The following is a 19,243-nucleotide window of genomic DNA, read 5'->3' as shown; positions in this document are numbered from 1 at the left end:
CACTAATACATGCGAGGAGTGAGAGCTTTTCCTTCTCGTCCTCGTCACAAAGGGATCGGACCTAATCCGGCACTTATGCTTATCTCCGAGACTGTTAGGCTGCTGAGTCAGCTGGCTTGGCGCGATACGTCGACTTTCGCGTTCAAAGATCCGCTCTTGCACGTTGGTGAAATACAACCCTTGACCTTCCTGCAACCCCCTGGCCCCAGACACGTCGATCTCGTGCAACTGAGAAAGCAGCTTGGAGCCTTCTCTTGGGCGCGCCGACCACTGAGATTGGAATGGAAGGTTTGCCGCTCGAACTCTTGGGGGAGATAATTACACATGTGGGGTCGTGAGTGATATTCTCGGATCCATGACTTGAGAGAAATGGCCATGACTCCTTCTCGCAGTCAAAATAAGCATTGCTGACTCGAAAATGATAAAGGTACGAACCTAAAGATGGACTTTGCAACCTGCGGCTAGTCAACAAAAATTTCGCGAGGATGACTGCACCAACCCTGTTTGCCTCAGTCTCTGTCTGGCTTGGAGTCAAATCGCTGCAGCGCCTAAGCGAGCTATCAAGTCATTCTGAACTGTGAGGAATTATTTTGCAATCTTATAAGGGAAACCCCCAATTGACTGATGAGGCAGTGCACAGCATGTTCACGAAGTCAGATTCTCCCCCCTCCAAATCACTTCCCACAAAGAGAGCGCATACCAGCACTTCTCAGACTATCACTTCTTAAGAGAGAAGCTATCTCGGGATACGACGCAAGCGTCGAGCATACTGCGACTTATTGATGAAGAAGCCCAGCGGAAGAGGTACTATGAAGTCCAAAAGAATCTTATAAAATCCGGTGTGGCTCGAGAGGTTCTTATATCGGCCTTTCGTCGTCTGACAAGGGTCACCGCCATTGACATCATCTTGACAAGCTGCTCGATAGGGGGCCAGGAACTTGAAACTAGTTTCGGTGTGCTTAACAACGAGGAGTACAAGTGGGATCTGAAAATCACTCTACCCATCCTCTTCAAGGCCATGCGGGGTCTATCATCGCCACTTCGTAGGTTTCGCTTTCGATACGAAGATGGTGATGAGCTGTATCCGTCCGTTGACTACTTCGATAACGACTATCCATCCGTTGTGAACGACACATGTTGGGAGGCTCTCTTGTCTTTCGCCAAAGAATTCGATCTTAATCAACTCGAACGGCTGGAGCTCAATTGGAGTAACCTTGCATATTGTGGCGGCTATGATCGTGAATCGTTGAGAACCTACCGATCAGCTGCGGTAAGCATTCTTGGCAAAGCGCCGTATATAAATTCCGTGAGAATACAAATGCCAGCGAACGTCGACTTCGGCGCGAACACATCCCGCATATTCACCTATCTTCTGAGCGAAATACCATTCCTGCACCTAGTCAAGCTTGAACTGCTGGAAATAGGGACGAATGTTGAGGAGCCTCTGTCATTATTGCTTGCTAGACAATCCTCAAGACTACGGACCGTGTACCTGGACACTTTTGACGAAACAGTGGCGTGGGCGCTTTTCCTCAGGTCGCAAAGGGGGATCGATTGGCACGTCTTACAGTCTTTTATAATCTACTCTAGATCATATCGCTCTTACTTTGATGCTACCGCTTACGTGCGAAGAGAGACGAACCACCATCCGCTAACAGCACTCGATGAGGCTGAGAGCGAGAACGATCACGAATGAGGCAAATGATTTTGTCTGAAATTTAAAGCTGTGCTTCCGTACGAGCCTCTTCACGTACTTAGGTAGTATCTAGTCGTATCGATATGGCTGCAAGGCCGAATTTGAACTTCTCGCGACTCTGATTGACGGCATAATGGAGCCCGGAGATAAACATCGACCGCCTCTTTAAATCCGAAATTGCCTGCCCAGCCATCTCGTAAATTTTTCACTCCTATTCCACATCACTCACGATATCAACAATAGCCAGCTTTAGTACTTCGCCTGCGTAATTCCGACACTCAATGGAAGCGCTTCCATGCGAACTCGTCGATGCGATCATCGACGACGTCATATGGGCCCATCCGATCGATAGGTCTGCGCTGCGCAATCTCCGCCTGGTCAATAAGTATTTTGCGAACGCGACCGCTCCATTCCTCTTCCGTTATCTCTCCGTCTGGATCGGCGTCGACAGCCTCAGGAGACTGACGGACTTATCTAACACCACTGAGATGTGAGGTAAATGCTCATGCTATTTAGACTAGAGAGCTAATGTCATTGTAGTGCACAGTATGTCCAATGCATCAATTTCTCTACATTACGCCTAGACAATGTTGACCATGTCGACCCTGTTGACGGTCTTCCCGAGCCAATGCGGAGGGGGTTTCGGGATTACTTCCCAGAAAGCAAAACCTCATCTGGCCATCTGTTCGAACTCCTTGACAATCGGGAATGGCCCTCAGAGATTTACCGTGATCTAGACATTCTCTATGACACTGAGACTGGTCAGAAAATTGGGTGCGAGATCCTTCGACGAGCATTCCGCCGCTTGCCGAATGTCATTCAAGTGAATCTCTTTCTTTCAAGTCACGCGATTGGCGCAAATGACGTCAAATCTGTCATCAGCAGTAGTGATGGCAAAGATTATTGTTGGGACCCTGAGAAAACCTTCCCTCTTCTCCTACAGGCTATCGGAGACTTGCCTAACCCGCTGCGCGACTTTCGGTTGCTGCGTCATCACATTGCCCAGAAGCGTGGCCCACAGGAGGATCTAGCAGACAAAGACCCATTAACCACAGGTTTACGAAGCCTTAGAGATTTCACAGACTCAACACATTGGCAAGGCCTAGAAGATCTGAACTTGCGCTTTCTTGATGTTGGCTATCATGAAGAGGATACGGACGCAATGGTTTCTCTCTACAACGAAGTAGTGGTCAGCGTCGTTACGCGTGCACCTGCCCTACAAGACCTGATGCTTTCATTTGCAGGGTCGTTTCGCTCATGGTTTGGAGAAGCCGAAGAAAGATTGTCCAAATCGCTTAGCCACTTACACCTAAAAACACTTCGTGAATTCAGAGTCGATGGTGCAACTTGGCTTGACGTCACGGGACTATTGGGCTTCTTTAACCAATACGCATCTACATTGGTACTAATCGATATTGAGTGCGTCGAAGAAGTTGATGATGAGATCATGGGGGGCACACAAATCTGGGTTAATTTCCTCAGGGATATCAGCAAAATATCTTTCGCAGCTCTTGACGCACTGCGGATCACACTGAGTGATCTAAATGCAGATTTTGAGGCCTCAGATTATGTACTTGGAATTACGGACACCAACCCGATTGAATTACTTTTCCCTCCGGAAAATGATAGCAATGAAGACGGGTCTGCAGATCATGATACAGATTCAGAGTACGACGACGCGGCCTCAAGTCAGTTTGCAGAGTACGACACAGACCCCTTGGGTATGGATTAAGAGGACACATAACATGACGACGGCGACATGATGTCACGACTTGAAAGCCTTATCTTCATCAATCCTGGGACAAATTTCGATACGGCCGTTACTCACGATAGCGCTTCAACAGCACTTCTTCTTACTTTGGGGTGACTACGCGCAGGTCGAAGTCCACTTCCTATCTAGCTCAAAGATGCGGTGATAGTGAACCTTTGTCCTCGGACTTCGCCAATGCCTCGATACCTCAACCAGCAATGTTGACGTCACGTTTGGTCAGGTTGACTGCTCAATTTTCCAAGCGGAACATGCAGCTCACCAGGCAGCGCAGCATTCAGGACACCAACGGGTGCTCCAACCAATGTCTGCACCGACATGGAGGTTCAAGACTGGCATGCTGGTTGGACTGGAAGAACAGGACAAGCCAACATGGCAGGGTGGTATCACGCTGGTTGACGAATTTAGAAGAAACCCAATTGTCTTTTCATGGACTTAGATTTCGGTATGATCATCTTTGTAGTAATGAGATGGCCGCAAAAGGCCTCTTAAAGGAGTTGATTAATGCCTTGGCCATCTTCATAAAAGCTACAAATTAAATCCTTACTTTGCTTTTTAAAACTATCAGTACGTGGGTGGGCGGATCTGCCTTCAATGTCATTATTAGAGCCATAGTGCACATTCATGAGTGTTTGGTAATCAGAGGTACCAGCAGTGTGGATTAGGCCACTTGCTTAGTCTTCCCTTACGAAGAAGTGCTGGCTTCCTCTCTTTGTTGTCCAACTGTGTCATTATTTCGACCGCCTGCAATCGATCGACAATCTTTTGCGCTCGGGAAAAGGAAATCTCCTTGACGAAGTGGTTCGTGTCTGCTCATCAAAGTGTGTTAATCAAAGCGTGTGACCAGTAGATCTCTTGCCTTGTATCTCTCCTCAATGTCTCATACCCAGCCCCAACGATTGCAAGCCTGACTGACATACAGACCCTCCCCATCTCTACAACAGACTCTATACCTCAACCTCGCAGCTTCCCATCATGGCACCCCTCTCAGTACATGCATCACGCTTTTTCACCCCTTCCCACCCCAACTACACCGCCCCTCTAACGGCTATTCGGTGATCTCATGACGAAGACAGACCAAGGAAACCTCGAGATCACATTGCATGACTGCTTTGAGTTGACTCCCTTCCCCCCCCCATAATCCTCGTGTAGACATAAGCTGTGAAGCTGAATCTGTGTTGGCAGTCATCACGCGAAGCTCGAAAATGCTACATGCCCTGGCAAAAGGGTATCTCTCTGTTCGCTCTTGATGAGTGCCACAAAGTTTGCATAAGTTATCTGCCTGTAAAGGCATGAATTGCCCATCCATCATGCTCTAGCATCCCAAACTTCGTCGATCCCTAGCTCAGCTTCTCCGCCATCCGTATGTATTGTATGCGCAGTGATCTCCCACCCCCTCCCCCTCCCAAATCTCACCTCACCCCCTCCCCCTCAGCTATCGCTGTAAAGCAACTAAAACCCCTCGCCTATTTCACACAGGCGGAACGCGAAACCCCATAATCCCCGTTTTCGCAGCGCAGCTTTTCTGGATGAAATTACCTGCAGTCTTCAAATCAGTACATCTAACCCTAAGGGCGAACAGTAAGAGTGTATGTGCCCGAGGCGTACCCCAAGCGATCAAAGCCCAATTATCAGCATTAATCCTCGCATAATCCGCCGGGAACCCCCAGAACTCCCCTGCCGCCAACGCTGCAGCTTGATCTGGGCCGTAGGCTGCTCCGCCGCCGAAGAATGCGACGTCGATGGCTCTGCGTTGGGAGGGGTGGTGATGTCAGCTTTCGTCTCATGCATGACCTGAAAGTGTTTGGAGAAGGCAGGAAGGGGGAGAGGTTATAGAGATAGGCAAGAGAGAACAGAAGGACTCACGGGCCTTCATAGGAAGGGAAGGAAGGATACTTCCCCGATGCGTTCCGTGGCGCAATACGCGTGTGCGAAAGTTCGTGCGTCAGAGTACGTTCTTGCATTTTCCTTCGTCAGTGTCTCTTGCGCACGCAGAGCGGAGTCGCCTTAGCGACGGATAGGTGGGTGATTGGGAACGTACCTCGTGATTCATAAGCCGCCAGGGCCTGCCCATCTTCGCAGTGCATGTCGTTCACGTTCCTCTCTTGCTGCCAGAAAAAAGGGCAGAATGCGATGGTGTTGTTGCCGGTGATCGTGTAGGCGATTCCACCCTCCTCACAGGTGGGCGCGCAGTCGAAGTTGAGGCGGTCGGGGTTTCGGCTGTTAATGCGCAGTTTTGAAGCCATGCGCGAGAAATACTCCTTGGCGTAGGTGATGTTGTCGTTGGAGAGAGAGTCGGCGGGCCAGAATGCTTGGACGAAGGTGTTGTTCTTGGTGAACTTGGTGGACTGTTGTTGCGGTCGCGCTGAGGATGTTGATCTGGTCGTTGCTGCAATTCAGGAAGTTGACGTGTTCTAGCTTAGGTGCTTGATGAGCTGTGATGACAGTGTCGGCACCATGTGCGGGATCAGTTGTGGTGTTGACAGCTTTCTTGATAAGAGGGGATCCCTGCGTGTGGTAGGTGACGAATAAGACCGAGAGCGTCACGAAGAGATACATGATGATGCTACAGAAAGAACCAGAGCTTTCAGAGTGAGTGAAGATGAAAAGTTGGCGTGGGAGTCTACGAGCAGATAAGTGTAAACGTGTTGAAAATTGGATGGAGGTCTGAAGTGCTGGAGTGAATTTCAAAAGGCCAATTTCCGCCACCGAAGTGCCAAGGATCATGAAATGAATTCACCGGTGGAACAGATGACCATAGAGCGAATCAAGCACGCCTAGACAGGTAAGTACAGACGATTTGATCCAGTGAGTGGTCGCGAAAGACGCTGTCGATCCAACGAACCAGAGAGTCGGACAGGAGATCTCAAAATCGCCACCAGCGGACGACACCACTGCATTTCAATGCTACAGGGTTACCTTTTTCGACACAGCTATTCCGCCTCTTTGACCCTCCTGTACTCTTTGGCGCTTCCAACTCTCGATCCAGCGTCTTCACGGCTGACGTCGACAATACGACCCAATCGCCCTCAAGATCCGACCTCGATCATCCCTCTCACCGAACACCTGCGAATGATTCAGGTCTGGATACCAAAGAATATCTAACTCTTCTCCCCTCCAAGCCTGCGTCTTCCAGCTATCATCCGACTTCGGCGAATCGCCGAGATACCGACCGACGGCTTCTGTGTCGACGATCAGATCCTTCCCACACAGCACGACCGTCACTTTGCGCCCGTGCAGATCCTCTCGCCACAAAATATTCTCCGCCCAGAAGAACTGCCTCGCCAGTGTGTGCGCCACGCCCGGATCCTTCGAGGCGAAATACCACAACTGCCATTCACTAGCGCTCTTAGGTGGGCGGGCCGTGAAATTGTACGCGACGTCGGGGATGTGCAGCAAGAAAGAGACGGGATCGATGAGAACAATGGGACCGATTCTGCTGGCGGTTTCTGGCGTCTGTAAGAGATGCGTGGCGATGACGCTGCCGTAGGAGTGGGTGACGAGAACGACTTTGTGCCACTCGTGTTTCTTGAGGATGGAGAGGATTTCTGCGCGCATTTGTTCCTTGCGCGGAATGGGGGTGGTGATGCGGAAGCTGATTGGCATAATTTCGAGGGCTATGATGCCGACTTCGTCTTCGTCGGTATGGATACTGTCGTTGGGTTCGGCGAGGAAATCGACGTATGGATGAAGGCCGATCCCGATGCCATGGATGAATAGGACCGGCAACTTGGTCTTCGATGTATGCGGACGATACCAATACGTCAGTGTCCTTGCCGGGGTCTGGTGGCGACTGAAGAAGGTGAGCGGGCGGAAAGGAAAGACGGTCAGGAAGCGCGAGAACGGGAGACGATAGAAGGAGAAGGAATGCATCAATAGGCGGGCATGGGTGACCGTGTCCACTAAGGCGACAATCAGGTACCAGAGCAGGCTCCTGTGCAGCATATTGACACTGTCGACGGTCAATCTCAGACTTGTCGCGCTGCCCCTACCGGGCGCAAGCTCCCACCCAAGGCGTTGCTCCAGGCCGTCCACATAGCCATCAAGCTCTCGATCATCTTCGGCGCTATGATTGTCCTTGTTGAGGAAGGCCCAGCTGAAGAATTGTTTGACATTATCTCGTCGAATGTGAGACAGCGGGGCGTGCTTGAACCACCCCGAAAGGTACCGTTCCAGATCAGGCGCAGTGGTAGTACATCTGTTGAAGAGATCACGGCGCTCGTCGCGAGTCAAGGCCATCGGATGTACAGCGGCGCGTTGAAGATAGCTGTTTTGCGGGACGTAGATGAGGAGGTAGAACAACGCTTCTGCGAAGAGGTAGGTTTGCAACCATGGCGGTATGTGATACACGTCGGGGAATATGAGGAACAGGATCGAAAAGAGGATGCTCAAGGGTGCGATGTAGTGAAGAAGGAGGATGCATATTCTAATGAAGATGTACTCGGGCAGGGATTCATTGATCATCTCTGCGCGGCTTGCAAAGCTGATCAGAACCTCTTTACTACTTCACGGCAAATAAGATCACTTGAATTTTATACCTGATGAGACTTAACAGCCCACCTAGCAACAGTCATCTTCGTTCAAGGTATTCAAAGCTGTCGATCTGAAGAATTCATCCTGGGAAATTAAATCTTGGCGACCGCTGAATATTTGCTTGGCGTCCGTATTAGGCATGAGGCAGCCCTAAGGTCTAACTCCGAACAGACAATGACGTCATAAACCCTTTTTCTTCACTTCAAGCAAAGTGCTCGCTCCTTTCACGGAATGATACTGTCATCGCACCAGATAACTTCTCCTACCAAGAACCTTGGGGGTTAAAGTGGGGGAGATAAGGTCTTCGCACCCATCTCGTGAGATTCTGATTCTGCGCCTTGCGATTGAGGTCTGACGTGCGCCTCCGATTTGCTTGCAAACGGCTCACGGCTCACGGCGATGGTCTCGATGCGTTTATCAAGAAGCGCACGTAATCTTGCGAGCAAACTTGGATCTCAATACTACTAATATCATGAATATGACACCACGGTTATTTAGCACCGGCCAATTTTCTTTTGAGATAAGCGAGATGAATGCAAGATTCGGCCACCTGTTGGACAACCCACCGAGCCGGTCATGAGCAGCTGTCAGCTACTTGAAAATCTTGTGAGAGCGACTGTGGATCCTGCCATGTGTCTAAGGTGCATAATGCATCTGCATCTGCATCCCTAAAAGGCTTGTGCCGAGGTGGGTCGTAGATCATAGACAAGCTTTGTGCCAATGTGGTAATATCATGGAACATGAGCTACACCGTACTCGCCTTCGAGGCCTTTAGGTCTAAGGCTCATCACCTGCGACCGAATGAGTCTATTTGATCATCACCGTTTGCCTCATCAGGATGATGGTGGCAACACTTCGGTCTAGCCTGTGGCTTGTCGCGCTAACCACAGATGAGAATTGCCCAGAGTTTTATATCTTCCCTCAACCCCAGAGAGCATGAGAGCGCATCAGTCTCGCTGCCGACAAGAAGTCTTTACTGCAACCCTTTCAAGTCCTGACTACATTCGGGATGGCCTACGTTCTCCTTCCAATGGTGTTTATAGCTATCACTACGGCACTTGGAACGAACATAACAAATGGTAAGCCGCATACATCGACCTATGCGCGAGAATGGGACATACTAGACATGCCACTGACGCGCAAATAGGTACAACAACCTTGGGAACACTAACAGCGAAGCAATTACCGAAATTCCTTTCCAGCGATGTAAGCTATTCCCATAAACTGCCTCAAACCTGGCTTTCGCTTTTCGCAATGTCGCACTTATGATATTGATTGCGACATAGAGTCTTGTTCATAATGTCTAGTTGAGCTACTGACTAGCGATAGCCGGCCAACACGGAGCCACCATGGGGTAGCAACTATTCAGCGCAGAACTCGGATGGCTACCTTAACGCACCAGATACTGGCGTGGTGAGAAGATACGATCTGACGATCACCAGAGGGACCATAGCGCCTGACGGCTTTGAGAGACAATCTTTACTCATCAATAACGCTTTTCCAGGAGTACGACTTTTCGCGATCATGACCGCCGAACGCTTGCTGACTGTCATCAGCCACTGATCGAGGCCAACTGGGGAGATACCATTCAAGTCACAGTAAACAACAAGATTACTGGTCCAGAGGAGGGGACTACCATGCACTGGCATGGCTTCCTCCATCCGGATTCTGAGTGGGAGGACGGCGTGCCAGGCATCTCTCAATGTCCAATCCCACCTGGCGATAGTTTTACCTACAGCTTCAAAGCGACGCCTCACGGGACGACTTGGTACCACTCTCATTTTTCTGCGCAATACTTAGAAGGACTGTGGGGACCGCTGGTGATATATGGCCCAGAGACTGCGTCGTACGACATTGACCTTGGACCTGTAGCAATAAGCGACTACTTCCACCGAGGCTACTTCGACATTCTCACGGACGTCATGGGCACTGATCTCCTCAAAGTTCGCCCCGCTTCAGACAACAATCTCATCAATGGGAAGATGAATTACGACTGCAGCAAGAGTACTTTGCCTGGCTCCTGCACGGATAATGCAGGCATTTCAAAGTTTGCCTTCGCGAGCGGAAAGCAGCACCGTCTGCGACTTATCAATACAGGCATCCAAGCCATGCAGAAATTCAGCATCGATCATCATAACATGACTGTTATCGCCAATGATTTCGTGCAAGTTGAACCTTACGTCACAAACATTGTAACGCTTGCAGTAGGCTTTTCTTTCTTACTACTCTGCACTACCCATCATTGCTGTACTAAGATCTACATTCCAGGTAGGCCAGCGCACCGATGTCATAGTCTCTGCCAACGGCAATCCCAACGGAACGTACTTCATGCGCGCCAACATCACGTCCGGACAATGTACCGAGCCCACAGACCAATCTCTCGCCTTGGCAGCCATATACTACGAACATGCCGACACCTCCTTGACGCCTACAGCCTCAGATTCCGACACGCAGCTCGACACAACCGATCCCTGTACAAACAGCGATCTCTCGATTGCCGTTCCCGCGTATCGAATTCCTGCGCTTGAGCCCTCAACAACCCTCCACATGGAAGTGAACGTCACCGTCAACTCAACCGGCCATCTGATCTGGACAGTGAACGACAGCGCCTTCAGAACAAGCTACAACGATCCACTTCTTCTCCTCGCTAATCAGGGCAACACATCCTACCCGTACGACCCACAGTGGAACGTCTACGACGTAGGCACCAACGAAACAATCAGGGCCATCATCCGTAATCTCTCCCCAACAAGCCATCCGTGGCATTTGCACGGGCACGAGATGCAAGTACTAAGCTCAGGAGATGGAGACTGGGATGGGAGCATCGTCAATGAAGCGAACCCACAACGAAGGGACACGCAAGTACTGCCTGCTAATGGACATATTGTAGTGCAGTGGAACAGCGACAACCCTGGTGTCTGGCCGTTCCATTGCCACATAGGGTGGCATCTTTCTGGTGGCCTATACACAAATATTCTGGAGCAAGAGAAGAAGATCAGGGCGCAGAAGATCCCACAGGCCTCTTTTGATAATTGTAAGACTTGGGATGCTTATACTGTGCGGGCGGTTATTGATCAGATTGATGCTGGGCTGTAATTGGATGATGGTTCGTATTCTTACCAGTGATTGGTATCCCGTTCCCTTCTTCCGTTCTTTCGATTATAGAAGATTACTGCATGGCGGTGAGGCGGGTTGAAACTTCTTAAAACAAGTATAGAAAGCGACGTCGGTAGCTACGCGTAATGGTATATCGGTATTATCTCGATCCTGTTTGTCAATAAACAAAACCCTCAGCCAAGTTATGAATACAATCGCAATTAGCTCCCAAGAAATTGTCCCTACCTTCGATAGACCTGAGGGCAGCGCAAGAGCAGACTGGCTGATGTCGCCTGCCTATTTGGGGTTTGGCGCTACTCGTACAAATACAACATAGAGTCGGCATAGGCCTAGAATTGACGACACTTTCGCTTGCTGAGCTGTATCGCTGATTAAAATAGTCCGAGCTTAGAACAAGATCTTTCTATTAATCGTCGATACGAATACGGACTTTATCTTTTCCGGCCACCGAACCCTGCATGACCGTCAGGTCCAACAAGCTTCTTCTGGAATATGCAAGCAAGCTTTATCTAGACCACTTACTTTGTTACCGAAGCTAACTTGCATTGTCAATGCAAGGAACTTCGACCTTCGCCACAAATCCAACGCTGGCTGATTCCTTTGGCTACCGACCAAAAGGCGCATGACAATTATGTAAAGAACCTTATGTTTTCTCCGAGACACACTATGATGCATAGTTTATGGAGAAGCTTCTCCACAATTACTCGATTTGGTGTTGTAGCACAAAAATCTGACTGTAGCAGATTAAGGTCACTGTTGTCGAGCGCTGATTCATCTGGAATTGACGGCAACAAGATGACCGAAGCTAAGCCTTAGAGTAAGCACTATGCAAGAGAGTCAGAGGTTCAAGCCTCAAAAAGGCCAAAGCTTCCCTCATTTGCCGGATTCGATGACTATGATATGCCTGTCGAGAGCTTGGACTTTTGATCCCCAGTCAATCGGTCGAGCAGTCTCGGCGCCGAGTGAATGCCTGGCTCTGAATGGGGTCGCCTTCGGGCTTGAACAATGGTCAACATCATAGCCAAGGTCTGAGCGCCGGGCATAGTCTACGCTTTCATTCCAAAGATTATGATGGTTATGGTACAATTCTCGAGGAGCGAACTCGCCGTAGGACATTGCATGTTCTATGCGTTAATTCTCTAGCGTCAGCAGGTCAAGTATTTAACATTCTGCTTGTCTATACTTGGCTTGCTTTTACTCTTCGCTCTTTGTTTCTCGCTACCGTCATTGGAGACACATCAGAGGATTAAGAACATCGGGTCGACCTCTTCTTCCAGACGTTTGTTTTCGACTACACCCTCTCAACAAAGCCTTCATCATGCAGTACCCCATCACCCTCCTACTTCCCCTCTTCACCATCCTCCCCCTCTCAACAGCCCAAGACGCATGCGGCAAGCTCCCCCTGACCGGGCACGTCAACCTCCCTCTCCCCTCCTACCCCCCCGGCAGCCTCATCCCCACCAACACGACCCTCTGCCAAAAATACGCCCCCAAAGACTCCACCCAACTCGACTGGATCACGCGCGTAATCAACATGGCCTTCGTGGGCAACTACGCCCCCGTCATCGGCCCCAAATGGCCCCAAGACCCAAACGGCACCTACCAAGGCACGGGCTTCCTCGACCCGCACGCCCGCTACCGCGGGCCCTGCAACGACGTCTACGATGTCAATCTGCTCCAATACTTCAACGGCTCGCTCCTTTCCACAAATAGGCACGGTAGGGCCGTGGCGCTGAATTTCCTCGATGGCGGCGGCGAGGCCGCGCTTCGCCAGAATATCTCCGCGTTTGATAAACATAGCAATCAGCACCATCTCCTCGTTTCCTTCTACGCGTACTTCGGCTACTTCTTCGGCTGCACGGACGGGAGCGTGCCAAGATATGGGGGAGGCAGTTCGCAGACCATAGTGCATAGGTTTATGGATCTGCCCGCGCCCTATGTGCACTATTTCATTCATAATATCGTGGATGCGGCCACCAGCTTGGGGGTGGAGGCCGCGGATACCGTCACCCATGTCGGCGATGGGATTAGTATTGGCATCGCGTTGGATAATACGTTTAACAAGCGCTGTTCGCCGAGTGAGAGGGTGGTGCCGTGGCAGGAGGAAGGGTTGCAAAGTCTTTGCTCTGATGTTGTGTGAGTTTTCTATGTTGTTGATTCTTGCGTGAAGGCAGTGGCTAATGTGGGTGCCAGGTCTTGTGCGCCGTGGACTTATGCGAATGCGACGTGTAATGCGTACAATCTGACGGATTATGGCGTCTTTCCGTCGCCGGCGTTGGAGCAGGATGGAGGGGATCATCATAGAGAGCCTCACTGGATGCAGAGTCGTCGATGGGTTGGCTGATAGGTCATTGTTGAGACATCAGAGTGCAGAATTTGCCACTTGCGGCAATCCGGATCATTGTTCTGTATCCGTCGTCTTGACCCAGAGTCCACCTATACATGAGTATATTGTTCCAGATATGTTTTGTCCGTCTGGAGTGACCTTGTGTCGCGGCCCTTTTCCTGCTTTTGTTCTTCGAGTTTTTCTGATAAATCTCATTGCCTACCCGCTCAGAGTTTCGCCGCACGATCGTCAGAACCAATCTGCTCTCCTGAGAATTGGTTAGTGAGACAAAAATGGCATCGTTCCTCTCCCTCCCCTATGAAATTCGGTACATGATCTACACCTACGCCTGTCAGGCCCCTCAGGTAATGATCAGTCGCTACAAGCCAAAAGAGGCGTGCGTGAGAATACACCTCCCCCGAAAAGTGGGTGGACTCCTCGACATCAAGGCAGCCAGCCTGTGCACTGCACTGGAAGCTCGCTTGGTATTCTTTTCCTCATACGTATTCGAACTCAACGCCATTCTTCCGAGCATAACGCACTGCATCATCGGACGGTCGAGAAAAGATCCAATGATCGATATCCGACCATACATTCGCAACGTTGTGCTCGAGATCAGTAGTAGTAAGGAAGACGAAGCCAATTTCGTTCCCAAGGAAGGGAAGTATGAGGTAAGCACAGAGGCCGACGAAGAAGTCGCCGCAATCGCAAAAGCCGAGTTTCTCTCTCGAATCGAATACGTGAAGCCCATGACGGTTTACACACCCCCGTGTGACGAGTTCAACCTCCCCATAAATAGGACCGCCCAGCTCCTCTTCCGCCGCCTCGGTAAACTCGCTCAGTACCCAAATCTCACCACCCTCACTATCACCCCTTACAACCAACCACCTCTTCTACATTATCTGAAGTTCGAACGACCAGAGCAGGCACCATCACCAGTGCCCTACCTAGGCATCTATTTTCACCCCATCGCTCATGCCATCTTGAGCGACTTCGCCATTCTCACGCGGCCGCTAGCTGAGAAGCTGGGCCAAAATCTGCAGTTTAAGATGAGGATCGGATGCTTGGGGTCCGCGGTCAACAAGAACAATGTAAAATTCATCCCCGGCTCCTATCACAAGTTGGTGATGGAGGGAGGACATAAGAAATTGCTGGCAATGGTGAAGTTCTTGTGGGAGGGAAATATGCCGTATTTGTGTCATTTGGGCACGGGGGATTATGGAGATCAGGAGGAAAAGTGGGATAAGTATATGAGGAAGGAGATGGAGGGGGAGGAGACTGAGGATGAGGATGAGGATGATGAAGATGGTGACGGGGAGGATGATGAGGAAGACGAAGAAGACGATGAGGAAGATGATGAAAAAGACGATGATACCATGGATGTGAACGAGGCCTCAGTATTTGAGGCTTCACTAGTCTGTTGGAGCTGATAAGGTTGTTTAGGTGAAATAGTGATTTGAGGACCTGTGCGGATCTGGCCGGATGGCCAAATCGCTGGCAGTGATTCAGTATGGTCTTGCAGGTCCATATTTTAGGCATGGAGGGAATCAATGATCCCGTACGGATGGACAAGAGTAGCCTTAGATTCTGAAACTCCGATTTGGATACACTAGTATTGAATCAGAAGATCTTCGAAATCGCATGCGCGCTGGATATCTGGCGGTTTCTTTTGAAGCCAAGAAACTCACGAGACCGAATGAAAGCCAATCTGGGAGGGCTGAATGGATGGGTTACGTGGTCTAGTACTCTAGGCATTAAGAGGCGAACTTCGAAGCTTGACGTTGCGTTCTCACACCTTTCTTATGACATGGGCCATCATCGCTCCTGATCGACGAGATCGCCGAAGACGTATGGCGGTCACTCGCGTCGGCTTCAAGGATTGGAGTAGTCAGAGAGTGACTGCATGCCGTTTGTAGAATATCGAGATAATCCTTGATGGAGCGCATGTACACGGATCTACCGGAATGCTACCCAAAAGCCGTGCGGACGGCCCGCCTGACATGATGTGCTTCCAAGGAATATTGGGATTAAATTTCGAATGGCGATAGTAGATGGATAATCATTGGTTGTACTTTTCGGATCCCGTGATAGGCGCAAAGGATTCAAATCATGCGTGAGGCAGAGTCGTCCGCTCTGGCAACTTTGGCGTTGCAGGAAGACTTTCTGCTAGAAAAAAAAAGAGCGTATTTTTATTCCATTCAATCAATCCTCATACCTTCTACACCCTAATGGGACGAAGTCGCTCGTCTTGTTTGCTCGAGACATCAACAGCATGCAACTTTCAAGGATAATATTAATCTCTATTCTTGGCTCGCTTTCGCCCTGTAATGCAGCAAGTTCATTATCTTTGCCCGAGATACATAATCACACCAGAGATTCGCCACTCACAGATGCCGAGACAATCGACTCCCAGATCTCCAACTACAAGTCACCCAACATCTCATCACACTGGACCCCATCAGACTCTGATATGAGCTGGTGTAACAATCCCAACAGTCTCGGCTGTCTCCAAAACCAGAGCTTCGAATTCATGATCGTATCATTATGCTTTGATCAATATCTGAACCCTTTTGGTGCCCTTACATACCACCTTCCAGACTTCTACGGCGCGGCTACTATCGGTGTAGCCACCATGCTGAACGCGAGTGCTGAACATGGCGATGATGGCCGCCTCAGTGGCAACTGGTGGTCACCATACTATGAGTACCCGTTTCCCGCTACCAAGTGGACGTTTCAGTCCAGCACTATTTACTTTGAGGGCCTCTTCTGTATAGGTGGCATCGGCTGAAATGAAGATGTCCAGTGGACTAAGGCTGAATCGGCGAGGTACAGCGATATTGCCGCTGGCTTGTTGCTGTTGCAGGACTCAGTGGGGAATACTCCTCAAAAATGATAGTACTAGCGTTGCGTGGGGTGATATAAGTGTCGTTTCGAAAGGAACGCCATTTAAGAAGCTGAATGATGAGAGAATTATGGTGAGCTGGGTCGCGCTGCAGAGTATCCATGGTAAGGAGGAGTAAAGAAGGTATAAGTATCAAATTCCCTTAGAAGAGGCGTTTCATCCTTTGACGGCTATAGCGGTAGCTTAGTTACTCGCTACCCAGCAATGTAATAGGCTGGATCCCTCGTAGCAAGTGGCTAGAGTCTGATCTACCCTATGTTGATGCTATCAGTATTATACATCAAGAAGACCTACTAGTCTATTACAAAACTTCTACATGAGTTGCTCAATGATTGATAGGCTTGCCGCCACTCTCAGATTCAGTACTCGACATGTACCTGCGACGGCCTCCGCGATCTTATCTCGGATTCAGATTCTCCTGGCGCCTTGGGACGATAGGTTCGATATCGACCATTGCACCTGCCCGCTCCAGTCTTTCAGCTGCTGCTAATTCACTAACAGCTGGCAGATCTCCAGCAGAAAGCTCTAGTCTCCGTTCAGTCTCTTGGCTAGAGAGCTCAGGTCTTGCTCTTCTACTCTCATAAGATAGCTCTGCCTTGAAGAAAGTATCATGGCCATCAAGCTCTGGTACTCTATAGTCTTTGACTGTAGGTCTCTCTACGTGTACAGGTTTTCACCGTTTTCGCAAGAAATAAACCATACCGCCCTGAAACGTCACGACAAAGAGGACAGATGATATAGCTATGCCAATGACTGAACCTTTGCGAAGTTTGCTGTGATGATGTGGCTCAGAGTCGTGCGGTACTGTACTACTCACTGTACTACTATCATTATTTTTTGGAAGTATGGGGATTATGTCCGCTTTTGTTTGAAGGCTCGGGTGGATCGCTTGGTGCATTGAAAACCTCCGTCGTTCATAGTCAGCAATAACGTACGCATTTTGAAAGAAAGCTCGGCCGATCGTGTACTGTGTCGAGCTGTTTGCTCGTCTGAGGGGAAAATACATGAGCCCTTTCTCTCCGAGGCCCATGTTCGACGACCTGTCCCTCAAGTCAAAGCTACGCCATGGAATGGTGATGTTTACAGTGTCGCCTCTAACCGAAGGGTCTCCTCCAAAGGTGAATGAAGTACTAGTGTTGCGGTCGAGAACATAGTCGTAGAATGTTTCGTTGACGGTGTATCTGTTAGCCGAGGAGTTGTACTCAAGACTGAGCATTTCTTGAAGCCTATCACAAATGCGTTTGGGTAGACAAAGATCCGGGCTTAGTGAGTTTACAAGAGCATATATACCGGCATCGACTGAATTCTCCGACGGTGAGGATGTGCTGACACTCTTCAAGAATATGGTGAATTCACGACCTACATCTAGCCCAAATGGAAAGGTCACATTGTGAAGCGCATAACGTGACCTATCAAAGCCACCAAGGGTAAGACTTCCAAAGGCTGGAGGTTGTACATAATACGCTCCAGCTGTGCAGCCCCAACTGATGCTTGGAATGCGATTTTGATCCTTTAAATTAGTCAGAAAACTTTTGCCTGTGTTTGTGAGTGGCGGCATTGTATTTGGACTCAACCCTAAAGTACCGATGTAAAAGTGCTCGGTCGGTGTCGTAAAGCCCCCAATGACTTGATTTGGTGAGAATGATTCATTTCCTGTTCCGAGTCGTACTTCATCGTATCCAAAAAGACCATTTCCGCTGTAGCCAAATGCGCTCTCGTCGACTAGAGAGAGCCGATATAGGCCTATGTTCGACCATGTTGAAGAGTTTGCCGGGTTGTACACTGAGCCACGCATTTCCGTACAGTTATATAGATCACGGGCAGTACAGCCTTGCGGAAGAACTGGCCATACTGCATTTCCGGTCGTTGACGGCAGTAATCTTACTGTCTGCGGTGGTGAACCAATGCGAACCCAAAATGTTGACCATGGACCATCAACACCCTCCCTTTGGAAATATAAAATAAGGGATTATCCACAACTTCAAGTAGATATTGAGACTTACCATTCTTGGCTTGCTGCAAGGACCAATGGATCTCCGCTAAAGGCTAGAGCTGGCCAGAATACGACTAGCCGCCAAATGCGCGATCTTGCGAAGACAAATGACCCAGGCGACATTCCTAAATCTCATCAAAAAAGGCAGGAAAACTCTCAAAATGATGATGGATGGACCAGAATATGCGTTCATTTATTAATGCATGTTTCCTCGGGCATGAGATCGTGGCGTTTCGATTCAAGCGCTTAGATTACAAGTTGCCCCTGCTCGACGTATAAGAGTATATGCAAGAAAATGAGGCACCTGCATGATATCCTTGGCAACATCTTCTATACGAGAAGCAATGCAGTGTCCTACGAGGCTGAGACGCCAAGAGCAACACAATGCGCACCAACAAGAGCTCAATACAGTATACTGCAAGGCCACAATGATGCAGATTTTAAAACAAGCCTCCTGTACATGCAGTCATGTTTCATAAATGCCCTCAGATCTCCACTGAAGTATACAAAGCCTCCTGGCTAATTTCGTATCTCGACACATGAGGCTGACTCTGCTCACTGCAAATAGCCATACGGAATCCTTTATTCACATAGTCCCTCACGACTACTTCGAAGACAGATTCCTAGGGTGGCCATGCTCCCTCATTTTACAAATGTGCTCTAGCTTGGGCACCGCTACACCGCACTCTATATACTGATCAACTACTGATGTACAGAGAGAAAGTCTTCTTCGCTGCCGCAATGGCGCTGGGGACCTTTCAATGGCAGCGAATCTTCCGCGGATAGGACTTCCGCCGCGTCCAAGCCGATTGTTCAGCTGCATACTCGGTTCGCTCTTGCATTTTGGCACCTCGGCAGCATCTCAAGCGCGTAGCAATGCAAGCTGATCTTGAAGTAAGGCTAAGGGC

General features: G+C 49.6%; 7 protein-coding genes across 7 annotated transcripts; 4 read left to right on the top strand and 3 right to left on the bottom strand.

Annotated features, from left to right (window-relative positions):
• Window positions 1-324: 324 nt before the first annotated feature.
• Window positions 325-1,696, top strand: KY384_006267 (uncharacterized protein; the record flags this gene model as incomplete). The annotated part of the gene is made up of 2 exons (XM_044814763.1): window positions 325-334; window positions 714-1,696. The coding sequence occupies 2 exons, from the start codon at window positions 325-327 to the stop codon at window positions 1,694-1,696; spliced, it is 993 nt and encodes a 330-aa protein (XP_044667863.1).
• Window positions 1,697-1,977: 281 nt separating this feature from the next.
• On the top strand, window positions 1,978-3,428 carry KY384_006266 (uncharacterized protein; the record flags this gene model as incomplete). The annotated part of the gene is made up of 2 exons (XM_044814762.1): window positions 1,978-2,186; window positions 2,237-3,428. The coding sequence occupies 2 exons, from the start codon at window positions 1,978-1,980 to the stop codon at window positions 3,426-3,428; spliced, it is 1,401 nt and encodes a 466-aa protein (XP_044667862.1).
• A 3,030-nt stretch (window positions 3,429-6,458) lies between these two features.
• KY384_006265 (uncharacterized protein) lies at window positions 6,459-7,928 on the bottom strand (the record flags this gene model as incomplete). Its single annotated transcript, XM_044814761.1, has 1 exon — window positions 6,459-7,928. The coding sequence occupies one exon, from the start codon at window positions 7,926-7,928 to the stop codon at window positions 6,459-6,461; it is 1,470 nt and encodes a 489-aa protein (XP_044667861.1).
• A 1,099-nt stretch (window positions 7,929-9,027) lies between these two features.
• On the top strand, window positions 9,028-11,093 carry KY384_006264 (uncharacterized protein; the record flags this gene model as incomplete). Its single annotated transcript, XM_044814760.1, has 5 exons — window positions 9,028-9,076; window positions 9,145-9,203; window positions 9,327-9,503; window positions 9,554-10,201; window positions 10,266-11,093. The coding sequence occupies 5 exons, from the start codon at window positions 9,028-9,030 to the stop codon at window positions 11,091-11,093; spliced, it is 1,761 nt and encodes a 586-aa protein (XP_044667860.1).
• Window positions 11,094-12,483: 1,390 nt separating this feature from the next.
• Window positions 12,484-13,416, bottom strand: KY384_006263 (uncharacterized protein; the record flags this gene model as incomplete). Its single annotated transcript, XM_044814759.1, has 1 exon — window positions 12,484-13,416. The coding sequence occupies one exon, from the start codon at window positions 13,414-13,416 to the stop codon at window positions 12,484-12,486; it is 933 nt and encodes a 310-aa protein (XP_044667859.1).
• A 392-nt stretch (window positions 13,417-13,808) lies between these two features.
• KY384_006262 (uncharacterized protein) lies at window positions 13,809-14,870 on the top strand (the record flags this gene model as incomplete). Its single annotated transcript, XM_044814758.1, has 1 exon — window positions 13,809-14,870. One exon carries the CDS (start codon window positions 13,809-13,811, stop codon window positions 14,868-14,870), a length of 1,062 nt encoding a protein of 353 aa, XP_044667858.1.
• Window positions 14,871-16,739: 1,869 nt separating this feature from the next.
• On the bottom strand, window positions 16,740-18,137 carry KY384_006261 (uncharacterized protein; the record flags this gene model as incomplete). Its single annotated transcript, XM_044814757.1, has 2 exons — window positions 16,740-16,999; window positions 17,045-18,137. The coding sequence occupies 2 exons, from the start codon at window positions 18,135-18,137 to the stop codon at window positions 16,740-16,742; spliced, it is 1,353 nt and encodes a 450-aa protein (XP_044667857.1).
• Between the last annotated feature and the right edge of the window lie 1,106 nt (window positions 18,138-19,243).

The sequence above is a fragment of the Bacidia gigantensis genome, assembly GCF_019456465.1.
Source record: "Bacidia gigantensis strain McMullin 20006 chromosome Unknown contig_249, whole genome shotgun sequence".
Lineage (NCBI taxonomy): Eukaryota > Fungi > Ascomycota > Lecanoromycetes > Lecanorales > Ramalinaceae > Bacidia > Bacidia gigantensis.
This window is presented reverse-complemented; position numbering and strand designations above follow the sequence as displayed.